Source organism: Convolutriloba macropyga, chromosome 8 (genome assembly GCF_964194025.1).
Source record: "Convolutriloba macropyga chromosome 8, txConMacr16.3, whole genome shotgun sequence".
Lineage (NCBI taxonomy): Eukaryota > Metazoa > Xenacoelomorpha > Acoela > Convolutidae > Convolutriloba > Convolutriloba macropyga.
In genome coordinates, this window is record NC_134475.1 from 15,260,584 (window position 1) to 15,279,170 (window position 18,587).

Consider the following 18,587-nt stretch of genomic DNA (forward strand, 5'->3'; position numbering starts at 1 on the left):
ACCAAGATATTTGAGGCGTGATACTGTATAAAGTAGCGGGAAAAGCAATGTCGGAATAAGTAATGTAAGCTTATTTGCAGCTGAAAAAAAGTTGAACTGAAGTACTCAGGTTCGTTTTGAAAAAAGTCTTAATTTTTAACATAGAACAACAAAAAACACATTTGAATTAATTTTCTTCCTGACTCTGTACTATCGCAGGTTCCCAAAAATAAAAGAAGCATTTCACAGAAAAATAGGTAAAAGTCTTAGAAAGTCAAAACTTCATAAAACTTAATTGTTGACCTTTATCAAAATTTTCACAAAGAGTTTTTTTTGTTTTTTGAACTATTTTTACTTGTTTTTTTGCTAGATGGAAATATTGACAGAATTGTACGATATATTTTTAGGATACCGTTAGAGAACAGCTGGTTGTCTCAATTGAATTAACAAGGCCGAGTTTCGTCTGAAATATATCAAAATTGCGGCTGATTTACCTTGCATTTTGAGTCCAATTTCCTCAAATTTTAACAAAAATTTTCTGGAAAATAAACAAAACGGGGCATGCATAAAGTTCTCCTTTTTTCAAAAAAATGTACGAACAATTATAGTTTTAATTTAAAAGAACTCAACGCATCATTGACGCAGTGAAAAAACTGCTGGTCAGTAAACCATGATATCTGAGGCGCAATACAGCATAAAGGCGCAGAAAAATTAATGGAAAACATGTTGCACTAGAGATGATAAAAAATTTGGGTTTTGTTGAATTGATATAGCTAATATTGAGCAGAGAACTTAAATGCAGCTGAAAAATTTTGGACTGAACTAATGCCGAAAATTTTGTGGAGAGAGAGAGAGAGAAAGAGAGAGAGAGAGAGAGAGAGAGAGAGAGCGATGAAATAGTGCACACAAAATGCAAAATAGCAACAAAAGAAACCAATGGGATTTTTGTTTATGAACATTGGAAGTTTCGCTCATTTTTAAAAAATGATAAATTTTTGTCACAAAAGACCGCGACAACATTGCAGTAACGTACTATTTGGGTTGCGACGTTTGAACCAAAATATTTGAGGCGCGACACTGCTTAGAGGCACGGAAAAATTAATGGCGCAGAAAAAACAAGTTGCACCAGAGATGAAGAAAATGCTGGGTTTCGCTGAATTAGTGTGGTAAGTGCTGAGCAGAGAACTGATTTACCGCTGAGAAAAAATGTTGCGCTGAACTAATGCCAAAAATTTTGTGAAGAAAGAGAGATGAAATAGTGCAGATAAAAGTACAATAGAAGAAAGAAAATAATCCGGTATATGTCTATGTACATTTGAAGTTTTGGTTACTTTTAAAATATTGACTAATTTTGGTCACAAAAAAAGACAGCGACATCATTGCATTACCGTATTATTTGCAGCGCTATATTTGAACCAAGATATTTGACGCGTGATACTGTATAAAGACGCAGGAAAAATAATATCGGAATAAGTAATGTAAGCTTATTTGCAGCTGAAAAAAAGTTGAACTGAAGTACTCAGGTTCATTTTGAAAACAAAATCTTTATTTTTAACATAAGACAACAAAAAACACATGTGAATTAATTTTCTTTCTGAATCCGTACTATCGCAGGTTCCCAAAAATAAAAGAAGCATTCCACAGAAAAATAGGTAAAAGTCTTAGAAAGTCAAAACTTCATAAAGCTTAATTGTTGACCTTTATCAAAATTTTCCAAAAGAGTTTTTTTTGTTTTTTTGAACAATTTTTACTTCCTTTTTTTGCTAGATGGAAATATTGTACAATATATTTTTTAGGATACCGTTAGAGAACAGCTGGTTGTCTCAATTGAATTAACAAGGCCAAGTTTCGTCTGAAATGTATCGAAATTGCGGCTGAATTACCTTGCATTGTGGGTCAAAATTCCTCAAATTTTGACGAAAATTTTCCAAAAAAAAACAAAACGGGGCACGCATAAAGTTCTCCTTTTTTCAAAAAATTGTAAGGTCAATTATAGTTTTATTTTAAGAGAACTCAACGCATCATTGAAGCAGTGAAAAAACTGCTGGCCAGTGAACCATGATATCTGAGGCGCAATACAGCATAAAGGCGCAGAAAAAATAATGGGAAACATGTTGAACTAGAAATGTTAAAAATGTTGGTTTTCGTTGAATTAATGGAGCTAATATTGAGCAGAGAACTTAAATGCAGCTGAAAAATTTTGGACTGAAATAATGCCGAAAATTTTGTGGAGAGAGAGAGAGAGAAAGAAAGAGAGAGAGAGAGAGATTGAGAGAGAGAGAGATGAAATAGTGCACACAAAATGCAAAATAGCAACAAAAGAAACCAATGGGATTTTTGTTTATGAACATTGGAAGTTTCGCTCATTTTTAAAAAATGATTAATTTTTGTCATTTTTGTCAGAGAGAGAGAGCGATGAAATAGTGCACACAAAATGCAAAATAGCAACAAAAAAAACCAATCGGATTTTTGTTTATGAACATTCAAAGTTTCGCTCATTTTTAAAAAATGATTATTTTTTGTCACAAAAGACGGCGACAAGATTGCAGTAACTTACTATTTGGGTTGCGACGTTTGAACCAAAATATTTGAGGCGCAACACTGCTTAGAGGCGCAGAAAAATTAATGGCGCTGAATGAAGAAAATGCTGGGATGAAGAAAATGCTGGGTTTCGCTGAATTAGTGTGGTTAGTGCTGAGCAGAGAACTGATTTTCTGCTGAAAAAAAATGTTGCGCTGAACTAATGCCAAAAATTTTGTGAAGAAAGAGAGATGAAATAGTGCAGATAAATGTACAATAGAAAAAAGAAACTAATCCGGTATATGTCTATTTACATTTGAAGTTTTGCTTACTTTTAAAATATTGACTAATTTTGGTCACAAAAAAAGACAGCGACATCATTGCATTACCGTATTATTTGCAGCGCTAGATTTGAACCAAGATATTTGAGGCGTGATACTGTATAAAGTCGCGGGAAAAGCAATGTCGGAATAAGTAATGTAAGCTTATTTGCAGCTGAAAAAAAGTTGAACTGAAGTACTCAGGTTCGTTTTGAAAAAAGTCTTAATTTTTAACATAGAACAACAAAAAACACACTTGAATTAATTTTCTTCCTGACTCTGTACTATCGCAGGTTCCCAAAAATAAAAGAAGCATTTCACAGAAAAATAGGTAAAAGTCTTAGAAAGTCAAAACTTCATAAAACTTAATTGTTGACCTTTATCAAAATTTTCACAAAGAGTTTTTTTTGTTTTTTGAACTATTTTTACTTGTTTTTTTGCTAGATAGAAATATTGAGAGAATTGTACGATATATTTTTAGGATACCGTTAGAGAACAGCTGGTTGTCTCAATTGAATTAACAAGGCCGAGTTTCGTCTGAAATATATCAAAATTGCGGCTGATTTACCTTGCATTTTGAGTCCAATTTCCTCAAATTTTAACAAAAATTTTCTGGAAAATAAACAAAACGGGGCATGCATAAAGTTCTCCTTTTTTCAAAAAAATGTACGAACAATTATAGTTTTAATTTAAAAGAACTCAACGCATCATTGACGCAGTGAAAAAACTGCTGGTCAGTAAACCATGATATCTGAGGCGCAATACAGCATAAAGGCGCAGAAAAATTAATGGAAAACATGTTGCACTAGAGATGATAAAAAATTTGGGTTCTGTTGAATTGATATAGCTAATATTGAGCAGAGAACTTAAATGCAGCCGAAAAATTTTGGACTGAACTAATGCCGAAAATTTTGTGGAGAGAGAGAGAGAGAAAGAGAGAGAGAGAGAGAGAGAGAGAGAGCGATGAAATAGTGCACACAAAATGCAAAATAGCAACAAAAGAAACCAATGGGATTTTTGTTTATGAACATTGGAAGTTTCGCTCATTTTTAAAAAATGATAAATTTTTGTCACAAAAGACCGCGACAACATTGCAGTAACGTACTATTTGGGTTGCGACGTTTGAACCAAAATATTTGAGGCGCGACACTGCTTAGAGGCGCGGAAAAATTAATGGCGCAGAAAAAACAAGTTGCACCAGAGATGAAGAAAATGCTGGGTTTCGCTGAATTAGTGTGGTAAGTGCTGAGCAGAGAACTGATTTACCGCTGAGAAAAAATGTTGCGCTGAACTAATGCCAAAAATTTTGTGAAGAAAGAGATGAAATAGTGCAGATAAAAGTACAATAGAAGAAAGAAACTAATCCGGTATATGTCTATGTACATTTGAAGTTTTGGTTACTTTTAAAATATTGACTAATTTTGGTCACAAAAAAAGACAGCGACATCATTGCATTACCGTATTATTTGCAGCGCTATATTTGAACCAAGATATTTGACGCGTGATACTGTATAAAGACGCAGGAAAAATAATATCGGAATAAGTAATGTAAGCTTATTTGCAGCTGAAAAAAAGTTGAACTGAAGTACTCAGGTTCATTTTGAAAACAAAATCTTTATTTTTAACATAAGACATCAAAAAACACATGTGAATTAATTTTCTTTCTGAATCCGTACTATCGCAGGTTCCCAAAAATAAAAGAAGCATTCCACAGAAAAATAGGTAAAAGTCTTAGAAAGTCAAAACTTCATAAAGCTTAATTGTTGACCTTTATCAAAATTTTCACAAAGAGTTTTTTTTGTTTTTTTGAACAATTTTTACTTCCTTTTTTTGCTAGATGGAAATATTGTACAATATATTTTTTAGGATACCGTTAGAGAACAGCTGGTTGTCTCAATTGAATTAACAAGGCCAAGTTTCGTCTGAAATGTATCGAAATTGCGGCTGAATTACCTTGCATTGTGGGTCAAAATTCCTCAAATTTTGACGAAAATTTTCCAAAAAAAACAAAACGGGGCACGCATAAAGTTCTCCTTTTTTCAAAAAATTGTAAGGTCAATTATAGTTTTATTTTAAGAGAACTCAACGCATCATTGAAGCAGTGAAAAAACTGCTGGCCAGTGAACCATGATATCTGAGGCGCAATACAGCATAAAGGCGCAGAAAAAATAATGGGAAACATGTTGAACTAGAAATGTTAAAAATGTTGGTTTTCGTTGAATTAATGGAGCTAATATTGAGCAGAGAACTTAAATGCAGCTGAAAGATTTTGGACTGAAATAATGCCGAAAATTTTGTGGAGAGAGAGAGAGAGAAAGAAAGAGAGAGAGAGAGATTGAGAGAGAGAGAGAGATGAAATAGTGCACACAAAATGCAAAATAGCAACAAAAGAAACCAATGGGATTTTTGTTTATGAACATTGGAAGTTTCGCTCATTTTTAAAAAATGATTAATTTTTGTCACAAAAGACGGCGACAACATTGCAGTAACGTACTATTTGGGTTGCGACGTTTGAACCAAAGTATTTGAGGCTCGACACTGCTTAGAGGCGCGCAAAAATTAATGGCGCAGAAAAAACAAGTTGCACCAGAGATGAAGAAAATGCTGGGTTTCGCTGAATTAGTGTGGTTAGTGCTGAGCAGAGAACTGATTTACCGCTGAAAAAAAAATGTTGCGCTGAACTAATGCCAAAAATTTTGTGAAGAAAGAAAGATGAAATAGTGCAGATAAATGTACAATAGAAGAAAGAAACTAATCCGGTATATGTCTATTTACATTTGAAGTTTAGCTTACTTTTAAAATATTGACTAATTTTGGTCACAAAAAAAGACAGCGACATCATAGCATTACCGTATTATTTGCAGCGCTATATTTGAAACAAGATATTTGAGGCGTGATACTGTATAAAGGCGCGGGAAAAGTAATGTCGGAATAAGTAATGTAAGCTTATTTGCAGCTGAAAAAAAGTTGAACTGAAGTACTCAGGTTCATTTTGAAAACAAAATCTTAATTTTTAACATAAGACAACAAAAAACACATCTGAAATAATTTTCTTCCTGACTCTGTACTATCGCAGGTTCCCAAAAATAAAAGAAGCATTCCACAGAAAAATAGGTAAAAGTCTTAGAAAGTCAAAACTTCATAAAGCTTAATTGTTGACCTTTATCAAAATTTTCGCAAAGAGTTTTTTTGTTTTTTTGAACAATTTTTACTTCCTTTTTTTGCTAGATGGAAATATTGTACAATATATTTTTTAGGATACCGTTAGAGAACAGCTGGTTGTCTCAATTGAATTAACAAGGCCAAGTTTCTTCTGAAATGTATCAAAATTGCGGCTGAATTACCTTGCATTGTGGGTCAAAATTCCACAAATTTTGACGAAAATTTTCCAAAAAAAAACAAAACGGGGCACGCATAAAGTTCTCCTTTTTTCAAAAAATTGTAAGGTCAATTATAGTTTTGATTTAAGAGAACTCAACGCATCATTGAAGCAGTGAAAAAACTGCTGGCCAGTGAACCATGATATCTGAGGCGCAATACAGCATAAAGGCGCAGAAAAAATAATGGGAAACATGTTGCACTAGAAATGTTAAAAATGTTGGTTTTCGTTGAATTAATGGAGCTAATATTGAGCAGAGAACTTAATTGCAGCTGAAAAATTTTGGACTGAACTAATGTCGAAAATTTTTTGGAGAGAGAGAGAGAGAGAGAGAGATGAGTTAGTGCAGACAAAGGCACAAAAGCAAGAAAAGAAACTAATCCGATATTTGTCTATCCACATTCGAAGTTTCGCTCAATTCTAAAAAATTTGACTAATTTTGGTTACGAAAAAGGGACAGCAACATCATTGCAGTGCCGTATTATTTGAGGAGCTAGATTTGAACCAAGATATTTATGGCGCGATACTGTATAGGGACGCAGAAAAGGTAATGGGAAACCTTTTGCAAAAGAGATGATAAAAGTTGTGGCTTTCATTCAATCAGTGTAGCCAATAGTGAGCATAGAACTTATTTGCAGCCAAAAAAAGGTTGCCCTGGACTAATGCCGAAAATTTTGTAGAGAGAGAGAGAGCGTGTGTGAGAGAGAGAGAAAGAGAGAGAGAGAGAGAGAGAGAGAGAGAGAGATCAATAAGTCTAGAGAAAATGCAAAATAGCAAGAAAAAAACAATCGGATATTTGTGTATCTACATTCGAATCGTTGCTCATGCTCATGTTTAAATTATTGACCAAATTGTGTCACAAAAAACAGACAGCGACAACATTGCAGTACCACATTTGTAATCATTTTTTTCAAATGAAAATTTAGCGTGCTCCAGACAAAGAGTGTAATAGATGCAATAGCAAGGCTGGCAAAAAAGTGGAATATTATGTCAAAAGTCACAAAAATCAAAAAATGATTACCACATTAGTTTTTTAACGCCATGCCAAATTTAAGCCTTGAAAGCCAGCTATTCAAACTTTTTTGCATTCCATCAGCAAAAAAGAGAAACTAAGGCTTTTAAAATGAGCAGCAGATTATAACAAACTGAGTGCAATTAAAATCACGCAACAAGGCTCTTTTTCATTTGACCTGAAATTCATTAAGATGTATGAAGAGCTCTTTTTAAATTCTTCAACAAAATACTATACGAAAAATTATGTGAAAAGGTAAATCAGTATTAGTACATGAAGCTCCTCCTAACTACTTATCTTGATTGGTGTTTCCGTGACTTACACAAATTCGAAACAAAGAAATTCAAAAGTTGTCAACAATGTGACCAAAATAAAAAAAAATCGAAAAGTTTTTTTGTTTTTTATTCAAATCACTGTAGTCAAAAAAGAGCAAGGCATAATCAGTCATTACCGGTTGCTTTGCGGTTAAAACCTCATGCGAAAAAACTGCGTGATATTGCAAAAGCACAACTTTCCCTAGTTGTACTCAGGTTCGTTTCGAAATAAAATCAAAATTTTAAAAAAAATTCAAACTTTCTCATTAACAATTAACCAACAAAAAGCAGATCTCAGATAATTTTCTTCTTGATTCTCAGTACTATTGCAAGTTCCCAAACATATAAAAAGCATTCCACCAAAAATTATGTTAGATGGCTTAGGAAGTCAAAACTTCATAAAACTGTTAATTGTTGACATTTATAAAATTTTTCAGTTTTTTTGAGCAATTTTTATGCTAGATGGAAATATTGAGAGAATGGTACGATATAATTTTAAGGATAACGTTAGATAACAACTAGTTGTATCAATTGAATGAACAAGGCCCAATTGCATCTGAATTTAATCAAAATTGCGGCTAAATTACATTGCACTGTGATTCAAAATTTCTCGAATTTAGACAAAAATTTTCTGAACAAATAAAATAGAGCAAGAATAAAGTTTTACTTTTTCAAAAGAAAAAAGAAAGAACAATTACAGTTTTAATTTAGAACGCATCATTCACGCAGTGAAAAAACTGTGGGCCAATAAACCATGATATCTGAGGCGCAATACACTATAAAGGCGCAGAAAAAGTAATGGGAAACATGTTGCACTAGAGATGATAAAAATTCTGGATTTCGTCGAATTAGTGTAGCCAATATTGAGCATAGAACTTATTTGCAGCCGAAAAATGGTTGCCCTGAACTAATGCCGAAAATTTTGTAGAGAGAGAGAGAGAGACAGAGAGAGAGAGAGAGAGAGAGAGAGAGAGAGAGAGACAGAGAGAGAGAGAGAGAGAGAGAAATCAATTAGTGCAGAGAAAATGCAAAATAGCAAGAAAAGAAACCAATCGTATGTTTTTGTATATAACATTCTTTTTGTCAGCTTTGCTATTGCATCTGTTGTACTCTTTGTCTGGAGAACATTAAATTTTTTTTTGAAAAAGAATGATAACAAATATGGAGCTGCAATGATGTCGCTGTCTGTTTTTTAGTGTCAAAATTTGGCAAATAACTTAAAAACGAGCGACGATTCGAATGTAGGTCAGAAATCAGAAAAATTGAAAACTGACTACCACATTAGTTCTCTAACGCCATGCCAAATTTACGCCTTGAGAGCCAGCTAATCAAAATTTTTTCTTTCCACCAGATAGTGAAAAACCACTGCTTTTCGATTTTGCTTTTCTCTTTTAGCAGCAGATCTTAATAGAAACATTTAAACAAGGAGATAACTTCTCTGCCTTTTTTTATGGGCGCGAGTACCTTGCCTTGAAACATGGTGCCACTCATATTGCAATATGTTTTGTAGAATTTCGTGTTTAGAACATATTAGTAGTCGGGGAAACACTACCGTCCGAACTCCTAACACGAAAGGTTTATTTTTGGTATGAAGCTTCTGTTCAAAAATTACTCACAACTTCCCCAGTTCTTGCTCTGTCTCCGACTAGGAAATAATTCAGCTGCTCAAAATGTAAATTGATATAATCCACAGGAATAGGTACACAATTTCACGAAAAAATCAAAAAGATTTTATGCACTGAAAAATTAAATTAATACAAACAATCAATTCAAAACTCATCGAAAAAACCCAACCTCTCAGCTGAATCAAACAAGCAAATTTAACGTTCTCTAATATCAGCCTCACGAATTTCTCGTTCTTCGCTCTCAATATTATATCTTCTATCCTTCTTCACTCAAGAAGGACTAACCTCACTTTACAACGGATTCTGTTCTCTGTTCTCGACGGCGTAACAATGGTCTTCTTTAAACTCGAAAATTACAACAAATAGCAGCGGTGAGTTACTCCTTCCAAGCAACTACTCGAATCACAACGTAATAAAGAGCGCGAAAAACGAAATTGTTCCAACAACTGCTAAGCACTCCGGTCGATGTGCGTTTCTTAGTTAAAGTTTGCCATAACTTCAAATGAACAATCAGTTGACATGAATGCCTTCTTAATACATTGATGAATTCTATTCAAGCTATTCAAACTAAAACAAAAGCAGTAACAGACTTCAGGCGCTACCAATTAATCAATTAGTCAACTATTCAACTCAGTAAATTAGCCACCTTCTTTGGAAGTTTAAGTCTCCCACGGTATCAATGAAGCAAATTCTACAAATATGTCAACGGATAAACTAACTCCACGGAATTCACTTACTCCCGGCCAACCTTGATCTCACTGTAAAAAACCGGACGACAACAGACTTCTATAGACTTGGTCCACCTCATACACAGTGAAGTTATCATGCCACCTCCATCTCTTTTCACGTACTGTAAACGCATATCCGTGATGCTTGAAAGACGGATTGCTGCACCCTTAATTTAGAACTTGTTTCAGCGGGATTTTCCATGCTTCATCTAGAGGCTTAGTAGTTGCATTTCAAAATAAAAAAGACAAAAAGAATTTCAAATTCTACACTCCTTCATTCTACACTGTTATTTTCCCAAATAATTGATAGCAGCTTCAAACAGGCTCCCGTGAAATCCATGCCACACTATCTCTCTCGCTTGCCCCACGCTGAGCGGTTTTTAAACTGATATACTAGAACTTAGGGATCGAATTACTCTCATTCCCATCAAATATAGAGTTCCGATTTAAGAAAAAATTGCAGTCATCTTTGCTGGAAACGGTCTCAAATTTCCAAATTGCATCACATTCCTATTCTGAAGTTCCGGTTTGGAAGATGGCTCTCATAGTAAGAGGAGTAGCTAGTGAGGCTTTTGTTTGACTCCAGCCTCAGTGAAATGACACCTCCCCCATTAATCTTCGGCTGAAAGGAACTGGCTGCGTCGTCTTCCTCCGCTGAATCCCCGGAGTTGGCCGACCAATCTTTCCATAGGAAGCCCCTGAGCAAATGCCAAGGGCCATTTTTCATCCCCAGAAGGACAAGTCCACCCTTTTCTCCCAGCTCTATCGCCAGATAGTGGCAGAGCACCCGAATTATTTTGATCAGCAGCGTGAAAACGCAGCATGAATGAGGGCCTCAACTATTGTTCTTCATCCTCAAACTTGTCTGGATAGTATTAGGGGATCACGGAGTACTTAGTCCGGTCCATTACAAACGTCTGTGGGAGGCTTACATACTTTCATTATTTCAGTTATTATGATCAACTGTATCTCACGTTAGCACAATAAATTAAAATGTTTTTTTTCTCTAGTTCAGGTTCGGCATTTACGCACTCCGCCATCGGTTATTTACACTAGTTGCATTCATTTTAGTCCCATCAAACTCTTAGCGAACTCATGCAGCACAATTAAGCATTAAGTTGAATAGAATCGTTAACTTTAAACAGCATTGAACAAAAATTATTTTAATGAACAAATAACACATGCTTTTTTTACTTCTACTGTAGAACTAGGTTACTGCTATACAACATCAGCTTTCAATATCTCATTTGTTTTATCACAACCAACTAATCTCAAATGGCTTATATCGGTTGCCATGTTCCGGCTTCAGAATTTTTTGTTGGGGAGGGATTTTCTGACATCCAGATCCAGGAAAGCCTATCAAATTATGTTTATTTTGATCTTATTATCGATCGCTCCTCGGCTGGCAGTATAAGTTTGACTTAGGTGGGGCGCATGGTTTTCTCATTCTGGTGTCTAGTTAGTTCAGGTCATTTAGATACTTCGGGAGACGTCGGACGACTACTAGGTGATCTAATACCACGAGTAGTGTTCAATAACCGAAGAAGGGAGTAAAAAATCACGCACCGCCATTCTACTCTCAGAGCATATTTTTACAGTGAATTTCTTTTTGATTTTTGTTTCATTTTCTTTGCCTTCTTTTCTATAAAATCAAAGTCTTTTTAAGCTTTCCTTTTCCTGTTGTTTGGCGATCAACTTAACTGTCCATGTAATATTCTGAGAGTTTGGAATCCAAAATAGAGATCATAGGGATATTGTATACACAAAATTTCCCTCCCCAAGCGCAACAAAGTTTTTTAGTATGTCCAATGGTTGCGGGGGGGGGGGTTAAGCGGTCTTTTAAAAGTCCGTACTATTCCATTAAAAATATCTCATCATCATTAAAAGCGTTGGTTGGGGAGGCTAGTCATGAAATAGCGCTTCAATCTTGCAGTCTATATACACTGCGGTAAGATAATCAACTGAAACTCTGGTTAAGAGTCAATTGTATTGGCGAAGGACGCCTGCCACACCCAATATCAGGTAGTCAGTTCCATCAAAGTCAAATTATTATTGTATCACTCTAACTTTTGGGCTTAACTGTTGAGTAAATACTGGGGAAGTGACCCTCTCTTAACTTTCACGCCCCTCGCCATACCCAAATCTCATCTTGGAGTCTCCCATAACGCTGCAGGTGAAGCGATTGCCTCGTTCAGATCGAAGATCGATTTGAAACTGGGTGGGGCTCCAAGAGCTTGTGAAGTGTCAAGTCGAATAGAGCCGGATCTGGGAGAGAAGTCTAAACTTTCCGAGGAAACCCCGACCACGGACAGTTGTTTGTTTGTCGACCGAAAATTATCTTATACAAGGGAGCAGCGTTGTTTACGCGGGACCGATAAATTAGGTACACTATAAAACTCAGAGCTATAACCAGTAGTCACCAAATCAATACATTGGCCGGACGACTATGGTAAGCACTCCAATGGAAAGGCATATGTGGGTTCACAGTTCCTTTGACAAAAGGACGAGAAATCCGCTCCATAAATTCCTCGCCGACAAACACCTCAGGCATTCGATTAGGTTAAGTCTCATATCTGCGTGGGATTGATCACGGGAAGCAACGGGGATCTCTGCTCCGAAATAATCAGATTCCACTTATCTCAGCGTAGCAAATAGATTCCACAGAAGCAAAGAGTGCAGTTGAATGTTAGACGCCAATCCACCGTTGCACTGAACCGTCTGGAGATCTGCGTACAGATTAACGGTTCCACTCGGGCTCCTAAATCGTCGATCACATGGTAGCCGTAGCAGAACGTTTCGACACCCAAAAACAGGACGACCTTTCTGTTTCAATCTATGGGTATCCTTAGGAGAACCTGAAGGCTGACGATCTAGTCGTAACTGAATAGGTTGAGTCGTCCAAATAGTTCGAAGTCGGCTCTTCTGGAGAAAAAAACTATTTCAATGCAACGGCAGGTAGATCAAATATTAAGCCTGTAGCCTCACTCGTCCTGGACATGGAGAATGGCTTCAGACGCAAATTAAGCCGGTTAAGGCCTACGCATTGTGAGATAATTTTGTCTTCTGACCATTCAAAATAGTGGTCTCAGAAACTAGAAGGTCAGACTTCCGGATCAGATACCGCGTTGCTGGAACTCCATCGTCAATTTGTTGTGGTAACACGACAGCCCGATAGATGTTAGAGTCCACTATTATGGTGAAGTGGTACACGAACACATCAACGAACACATCAACTCCTTTTTTCGTTATCACTGTAGAATCCACGAGTTCAGATTGGTACTGGGTCATGAGTTCAGGTCAAGGAATCGCTTCCCGCATACGGTCCAGCATCAGAAATTCGAGAATTCTCTGTAACACTTCTGGTGGTATCATGGTAGCGGGGATTAATCCCCTAGACACGGAAGACAGATCGCCATCCAGGAGGTATTCGAAATTGTGCAGCACAATTTTGAAAGCAATAATTTCTTCGCTCAACGCGTTTAGTACCTGCAAATAGATCAGCATCGCAGTTGAAAATTGTGAAGCCTCCTGATAGACATGATGTTTCGAATATATGCATAAACTCTGGCCGTCGAAGGCTCCATAAGTTTCCTTCAACCATCAATTCATTGCATCACGAATCATGTGGAAGTTTACATTTCCTTCATGAAAACCATTTTTAGATAGTTCGGGTTCTTGTTAATAGAGTTTCCTAGCAAGTGAATTCTCCCTCCGGTATCCAGGGTTATCCAGAAATTCTGCCTCACGTGCCAACTCCTCACTCGCTTGTCTCCCCCCCCCAAAAAAAAAATCCGATTGAGGAAGTAGTTACAGAGTCCTTGCTTGAAGATAGGATCTGCTTGCTAGAACAGTGGCAGCTGCGGCTCAAAACAAAAGCGGCTTTAACCATCGCCGCCTTCTACTGTGGGTGCTCACTGAACCATTTATGAACGTTTCGGCCTGCATCTACATTTGTAATAATAATAGAGCAATTTCGTCCACTCTGTATTCTATTTCCTTAGTACTATAGAGCTGACATTGATATAATTTTCCGTCAATTTCTTGTTACCACAATACCGCTGTTTGTAGCCACTTTCATCGTTCTGCAAGTTTGAAAAACTGAACTTCCCGGAAGGCAATGTCTAGCTGAGTCGTATTGATAGCTGGAACTATCGGGAAAGAGACCCAAGTTTACTTCATAGCACTAGCTATTATTACTGGCGTCTCCGTTGTGAGCGCTGCTCCCGCCGTGTGGTTGAACGACGTACAATAGAAATTGTCTTGTTGCTATCGATCCCATCGTCTTAACCGCAAGCAGAATGAGACTGACAGTCGACACTGTCCAATCCAATGAGTCCTAAACAGTCGGTCGTTAGTAATGGTCGACAATTGAAAAACATTTTGTTGAACTGTTAGTGGGTGGTAGTAGGTTCTCCCCAATCCTAATAGCTACACATCAATTCCTCGCGAAATGATTGGGCGGATCTCCCTTCTAGGTCGTCTTGCAGGTCCCGTATCAGGAGAACTCCTGTTGCTTGCCCAGATTCTGACACTACCGTGGGCCCATCCCGCTCTAGTTCATCAGCATCAGTTTGTTTTAATGTTTGTGAACAACTCCTGGAGCTTCCAGTCTGTTATCGTCTGTGGAAATCTCTGCTGGCATCCAATTTGGTTCCGGCTTAGGCGCCGCTTCCTCGCTAAGCAATTGCTCTAGGTTTGTCACGTCGGCCGCTGAGTCCTCTCGCCTTTTCCCCCGTTCAAAACGTCGGGACCTAACATTATGCTCCAGTAAACGTACTTCAAGCTCCTCGTCCTCCCACTCGTCTCGGTCTATACCTGTGTCCTCTAGAAAACCTTCGAAACCAAAAACGTGGTCCGCATCTTTTCTTTCAAGTTATACGCGCCGATCTGCTCCAAGTAACTTTTGAGCAATTTGTACTGTAGTATTCTCCACCTGCGAAGTTGCCCCAGTTCTGCTACTTTATATTTAACTTCTGATGTTCGCTCTAGGACCACATACGGACCTTCCCATGGGAGAAAAACTTTGCCTTCTGTTTTGGGTAGACCCACACTTCATCCTGTTTTCCGTAAGGTTTCCCATAAACTTTCTTGTGGTACTGATCTTTCTTCCATTGTTGGTTTAATCCTAAGGATTCTCTAGCTGATGAACAAGCCTCTCGAAACAGACGTGACAAATTTTCACAAAAGCTGTCTCTTGATAGTTGTTCATCCTGTGGCTTTAGATAGAACAAAGATTCGGGATTAATGACACTCCTGTCCAGAGACAATGCTTTAAGGGATTTGCCTGCGTTGTCCTAAGGACTGTCGCGTTTCTAGATGAAAACCAAGTAACGTATATTCCATACCATGTTCGCGAGTTGTACTTCGAGTTCACATCAGCAATCACCCTATCATGCCTCTCCATTTGACCTTTGCCTTTAGGATGGTATGTTGAGCTACTACTTTTATCAATTTTCAACAGTTTGCAAACCTCCAGCATGAGTTCGTTCCCGAACTTCTTTCGCTGATCCGTGCGGAGGACGTCAGCTACACCAAATCCCAGAACCCAGTTTTCTACAATCTCTTTGGCTGCATCAGCAGCTTTGGTACCCCTAAGCGGAACACTAAGCACATACCTTGTGATCAGATCGGTCAATACTAATATCTGTTTGGCTCGCAAATTTTTGGCCATTGTAACGGGACCCAAGATATCTGCCTCTATTGTATGTAATTTTGAATGGCACCTGTACTCCGATTTCCTACTACGGTAGTCCTTGATGCACATTGTAGACACCAGGCCAGCTTCCTTTTCGACATCCTGTCTCATGTGTCATCACCAGAAACTTTGACGCATCCTTCACGGGGCTTTTTCATCAGCATGCCTACCAGTGCGACCACAGTTTGCAGAATTGCTGGTTTACAATCCAACCCAAACCAATGCCGGTAGAGGACGCCCTTCATCGAAGTGACTTCGCTCCATCTGGGCCAAAATGACATTTCGGGCCCTGTACTGCTTCTTCCTGCGTTCCTATGTTTCAGCCAAGGCATTCGATGTCTTTTCCGGGGCTTAAGGAAACTACACGAAAGTTCTGCTTCCAGCTTCATCTTCCTGCTTCATTTTCTCTTTGTCAGGCGTTTTTTGTACAGGTTTCTGCTTGTCCATCCAGCTGGTCTTCTGCCAAGACCAAACTTCTGCCTTCTACTTCTCCTCTGGCCATCCTACATGATTTTTGTGTTCAGGCCACAGCCACTTCGAGGGAAACAGGTTCGGGCAACTACCCATTAACTCTTCACTTTCTCAAGGAGCTCACTCTGATTCCTTCGAATTTCGTGTTGAAAGACCATCAGGGTTACGGTGCTGATTCCCTGCTGAGTTCTCAAAGGTAAAATCGAACTTCTGAAATTATTGAATTATCCTAAACGCCATCCCATCTGCGTCTTTTCGAAACAACCATTAAAAGCTGGGAGTGTCGGTTCTCAAGAAAAACACATCGCCCAAAGAATATGGTCGGTACCACTTCAAAGCGTGTATCACCGCCAAGGCCTCTCTTTTTGTGGTAGAGTTAATCATATCCCTTTGGCTTAGAAAACGCGATGATAACAACAGGGGTCCATCTACTGCATTTACTTCGTTGGAAAGCACTGCTCCAATACTCACATTACTTGCATCTTTGACTAAAAAGAAGGAGCTCGTGTAGTCCAGGTACGGGAGAATGGGGGCAGCCAATAGCTAAAACCTCAGCTGGTTGAACGAAATTTGCTGAGTCAACAAGCTTTCAAAAGGTACGTTTTTGTTGGTCAGATCGTGGAGAGGTTTCGCGATGCTTGCAAATTCCTTAATGAACCTTCAGTTGCTGGCAAAATCAATGAAGGAACGTACGCCGCTAACTCTCTTGGGTATGGGCCAACCCTTAACTTCTACTGTTTGTTAGGTGTCAGGAGATATTTTAATCACGCCAATGACATAGCCTCGGTACACTACTTTCATCTGGAAGTGCTGACACTTCTTCGGCTTCAGTCTCAAATTGGCATTGCGTAATGTTAGGGACAGTTCTAAGAACTGACTTAAGTGATCCCGGTTGTCTTACTATTTGTGAGAATGTCGTCCAAGAAAATGAGGTTCGTGTGGTTAAGGTTCTTTTGAAACATCTCGTTCATAAGTCGTTGAAAGGTTGCGTGAGCATTAGAAAGACCAAATGGCGTTCTGACAAACTCGTACAAGCCTCCGTCCTGTGTAAGGAAAGCCTCCTTCTGCCTGTACGTAATGGCTACGAGAACTTGCCAATATCCACTTGCCAGATCCAGAAAAGAAAAAAAGGGGGACTTCCTTTCAGGGCATCAAACACATGGGCCTGTTTGGGCATCGAATAGGCATCATTCAATGTGATATCGTTCACTTTTCTGTAATCTACTCAGAACTATATGGTTCATAGAGGGCTGTATCACGCCTCTTTATAACGTTTTCCAAGTTTATTCTTGGATGATGGGTATCCTGACTGGGGAGATTCGCTGAGGAGGCACTTCAATAAATTTGCTCTCGCCTGTTTCAATTCAAAGCTCAATAACATCGGTCGATCCCAGCTCTGAATGGTCTAAGTCAAATACGTCTCTGTATTTGACGACAAGGTCTCGCAAGGCTATTATCTGATCTCTGGGCACTTCTGAAAACACTTTTAGTATCTGCTTTGCCTTTTGTTGTGGTGTATTGGGGGAACCAAACACCCCTCAGTTTGCCGTATATAATCATCCTTGCTACTCAGAGACCGATCCTCTTGACTCCAAATATCCTCCTAGAGTTGGATTTCCTTACTCTCCTCGTCATCATTATAGATACTCCCGGAGGCCACGATAACCTCCACATGATTCTTAACTTCTTCCAGGATGTGATTGACAGCTGCACTCTTTTTTTGGCTTCCCACTCTGGATTCGTGGTATCTTTCTTCGCGGATCACCAGAACTTCCCGCTGATCGAGGTAACCAAAACTGGCTCTACTGGGTCCGTACACAACTGGCTTTTCTGCAAATCGATAACACAGTGATGTTTTTGTAGATCCCTGAGTCCAAGAATCATTTCGTTTTTAAGCACCTCTTTTAAGAGAATTGATACTCATCATCAATACCACCCGTTTTGAGATGAATTATAGTTGATCCTGAAACGTTTACGTACCATCCGTCGGCTGCTTCCAGGAGTCCAAGCCATCGCATCTGTTTTCTCATTCCTCTAAGTTGGTCAAAAGCTGAAAATCTTATCATGTTGGTAGAAGATCCTGTGTCCATCAAAATTTCTATTGGAGTCCCTTCGAACTCCCCTGTGACCGTTATGGTTCCAATTTGACTGTCTGGCTCTCCTTTTACTTCAATTTGTGGTCTGTGAAGCTGTGGTACCTGAAGTTTGCTGACTGCTTCTACACTGGTTGAAGGGTTAATTTTGTTAGTTAGATCTCGTTCGTTTTCGGCCGGGATAAAGATTTTCTTTAATTCCCTGAAACTCCCGGCCTGTCCCAGTTTAAATAATTTAGTTTGGGTTCAGTACATTCCCTTGATTCTTCACTTGCTTCTTCATCTCGTCATCTCGTCCATGTCCGTCTTCATCGTGTCAGTCGCCAAGTGGCCGCTTAAAGCTTGAACATAATGTCTCACCTCACACTGGTCTGCTTATTGAAGTTACCTTGTGGTTGCCAACCGCCTGCGTTGCCTCAATCTGAATCCTCGACTGATCGCATTGTGGGCC

At 38.4% G+C, this 18,587-nt stretch overlaps 1 protein-coding gene across 1 annotated transcript; it reads right to left on the reverse strand.

Moving 5' to 3' along the window:
* Positions 1-13,174: 13,174 nt before the first annotated feature.
* On the reverse strand, positions 13,175-15,683 carry LOC142344967 (uncharacterized). The gene is made up of 3 exons (XM_075397049.1): positions 15,223-15,683; positions 14,881-15,130; positions 13,175-13,363 (listed from the first exon to the last, which is right to left on the reverse strand). Exons 1-3 carry the CDS (start codon positions 15,681-15,683, stop codon positions 13,175-13,177), a joined length of 900 nt encoding a protein of 299 aa, XP_075253164.1.
* Positions 15,684-18,587: the final 2,904 nt, after the last annotated feature.

Coding starts and splice junctions, on each gene's coding strand:
- LOC142344967 (XM_075397049.1), bottom strand. CDS start 15,683: ATGAGACAGGATGTCGAAAAGGAAGCTGGCCTGGTGTCTACAATGTGC. Junction 15,131..15,222: donor AAGTACAACTCGCGAACATG/GTATGGAATATA, acceptor GTCTCTGGACAG/GAGTGTCATTAATCCCGAAT. Junction 13,364..14,880: donor AGTTTTTCTCCCATGGGAAG/GTCCGTATGTGG, acceptor ATCTATTTGCAG/GTACTAAACGCGTTGAGCGA.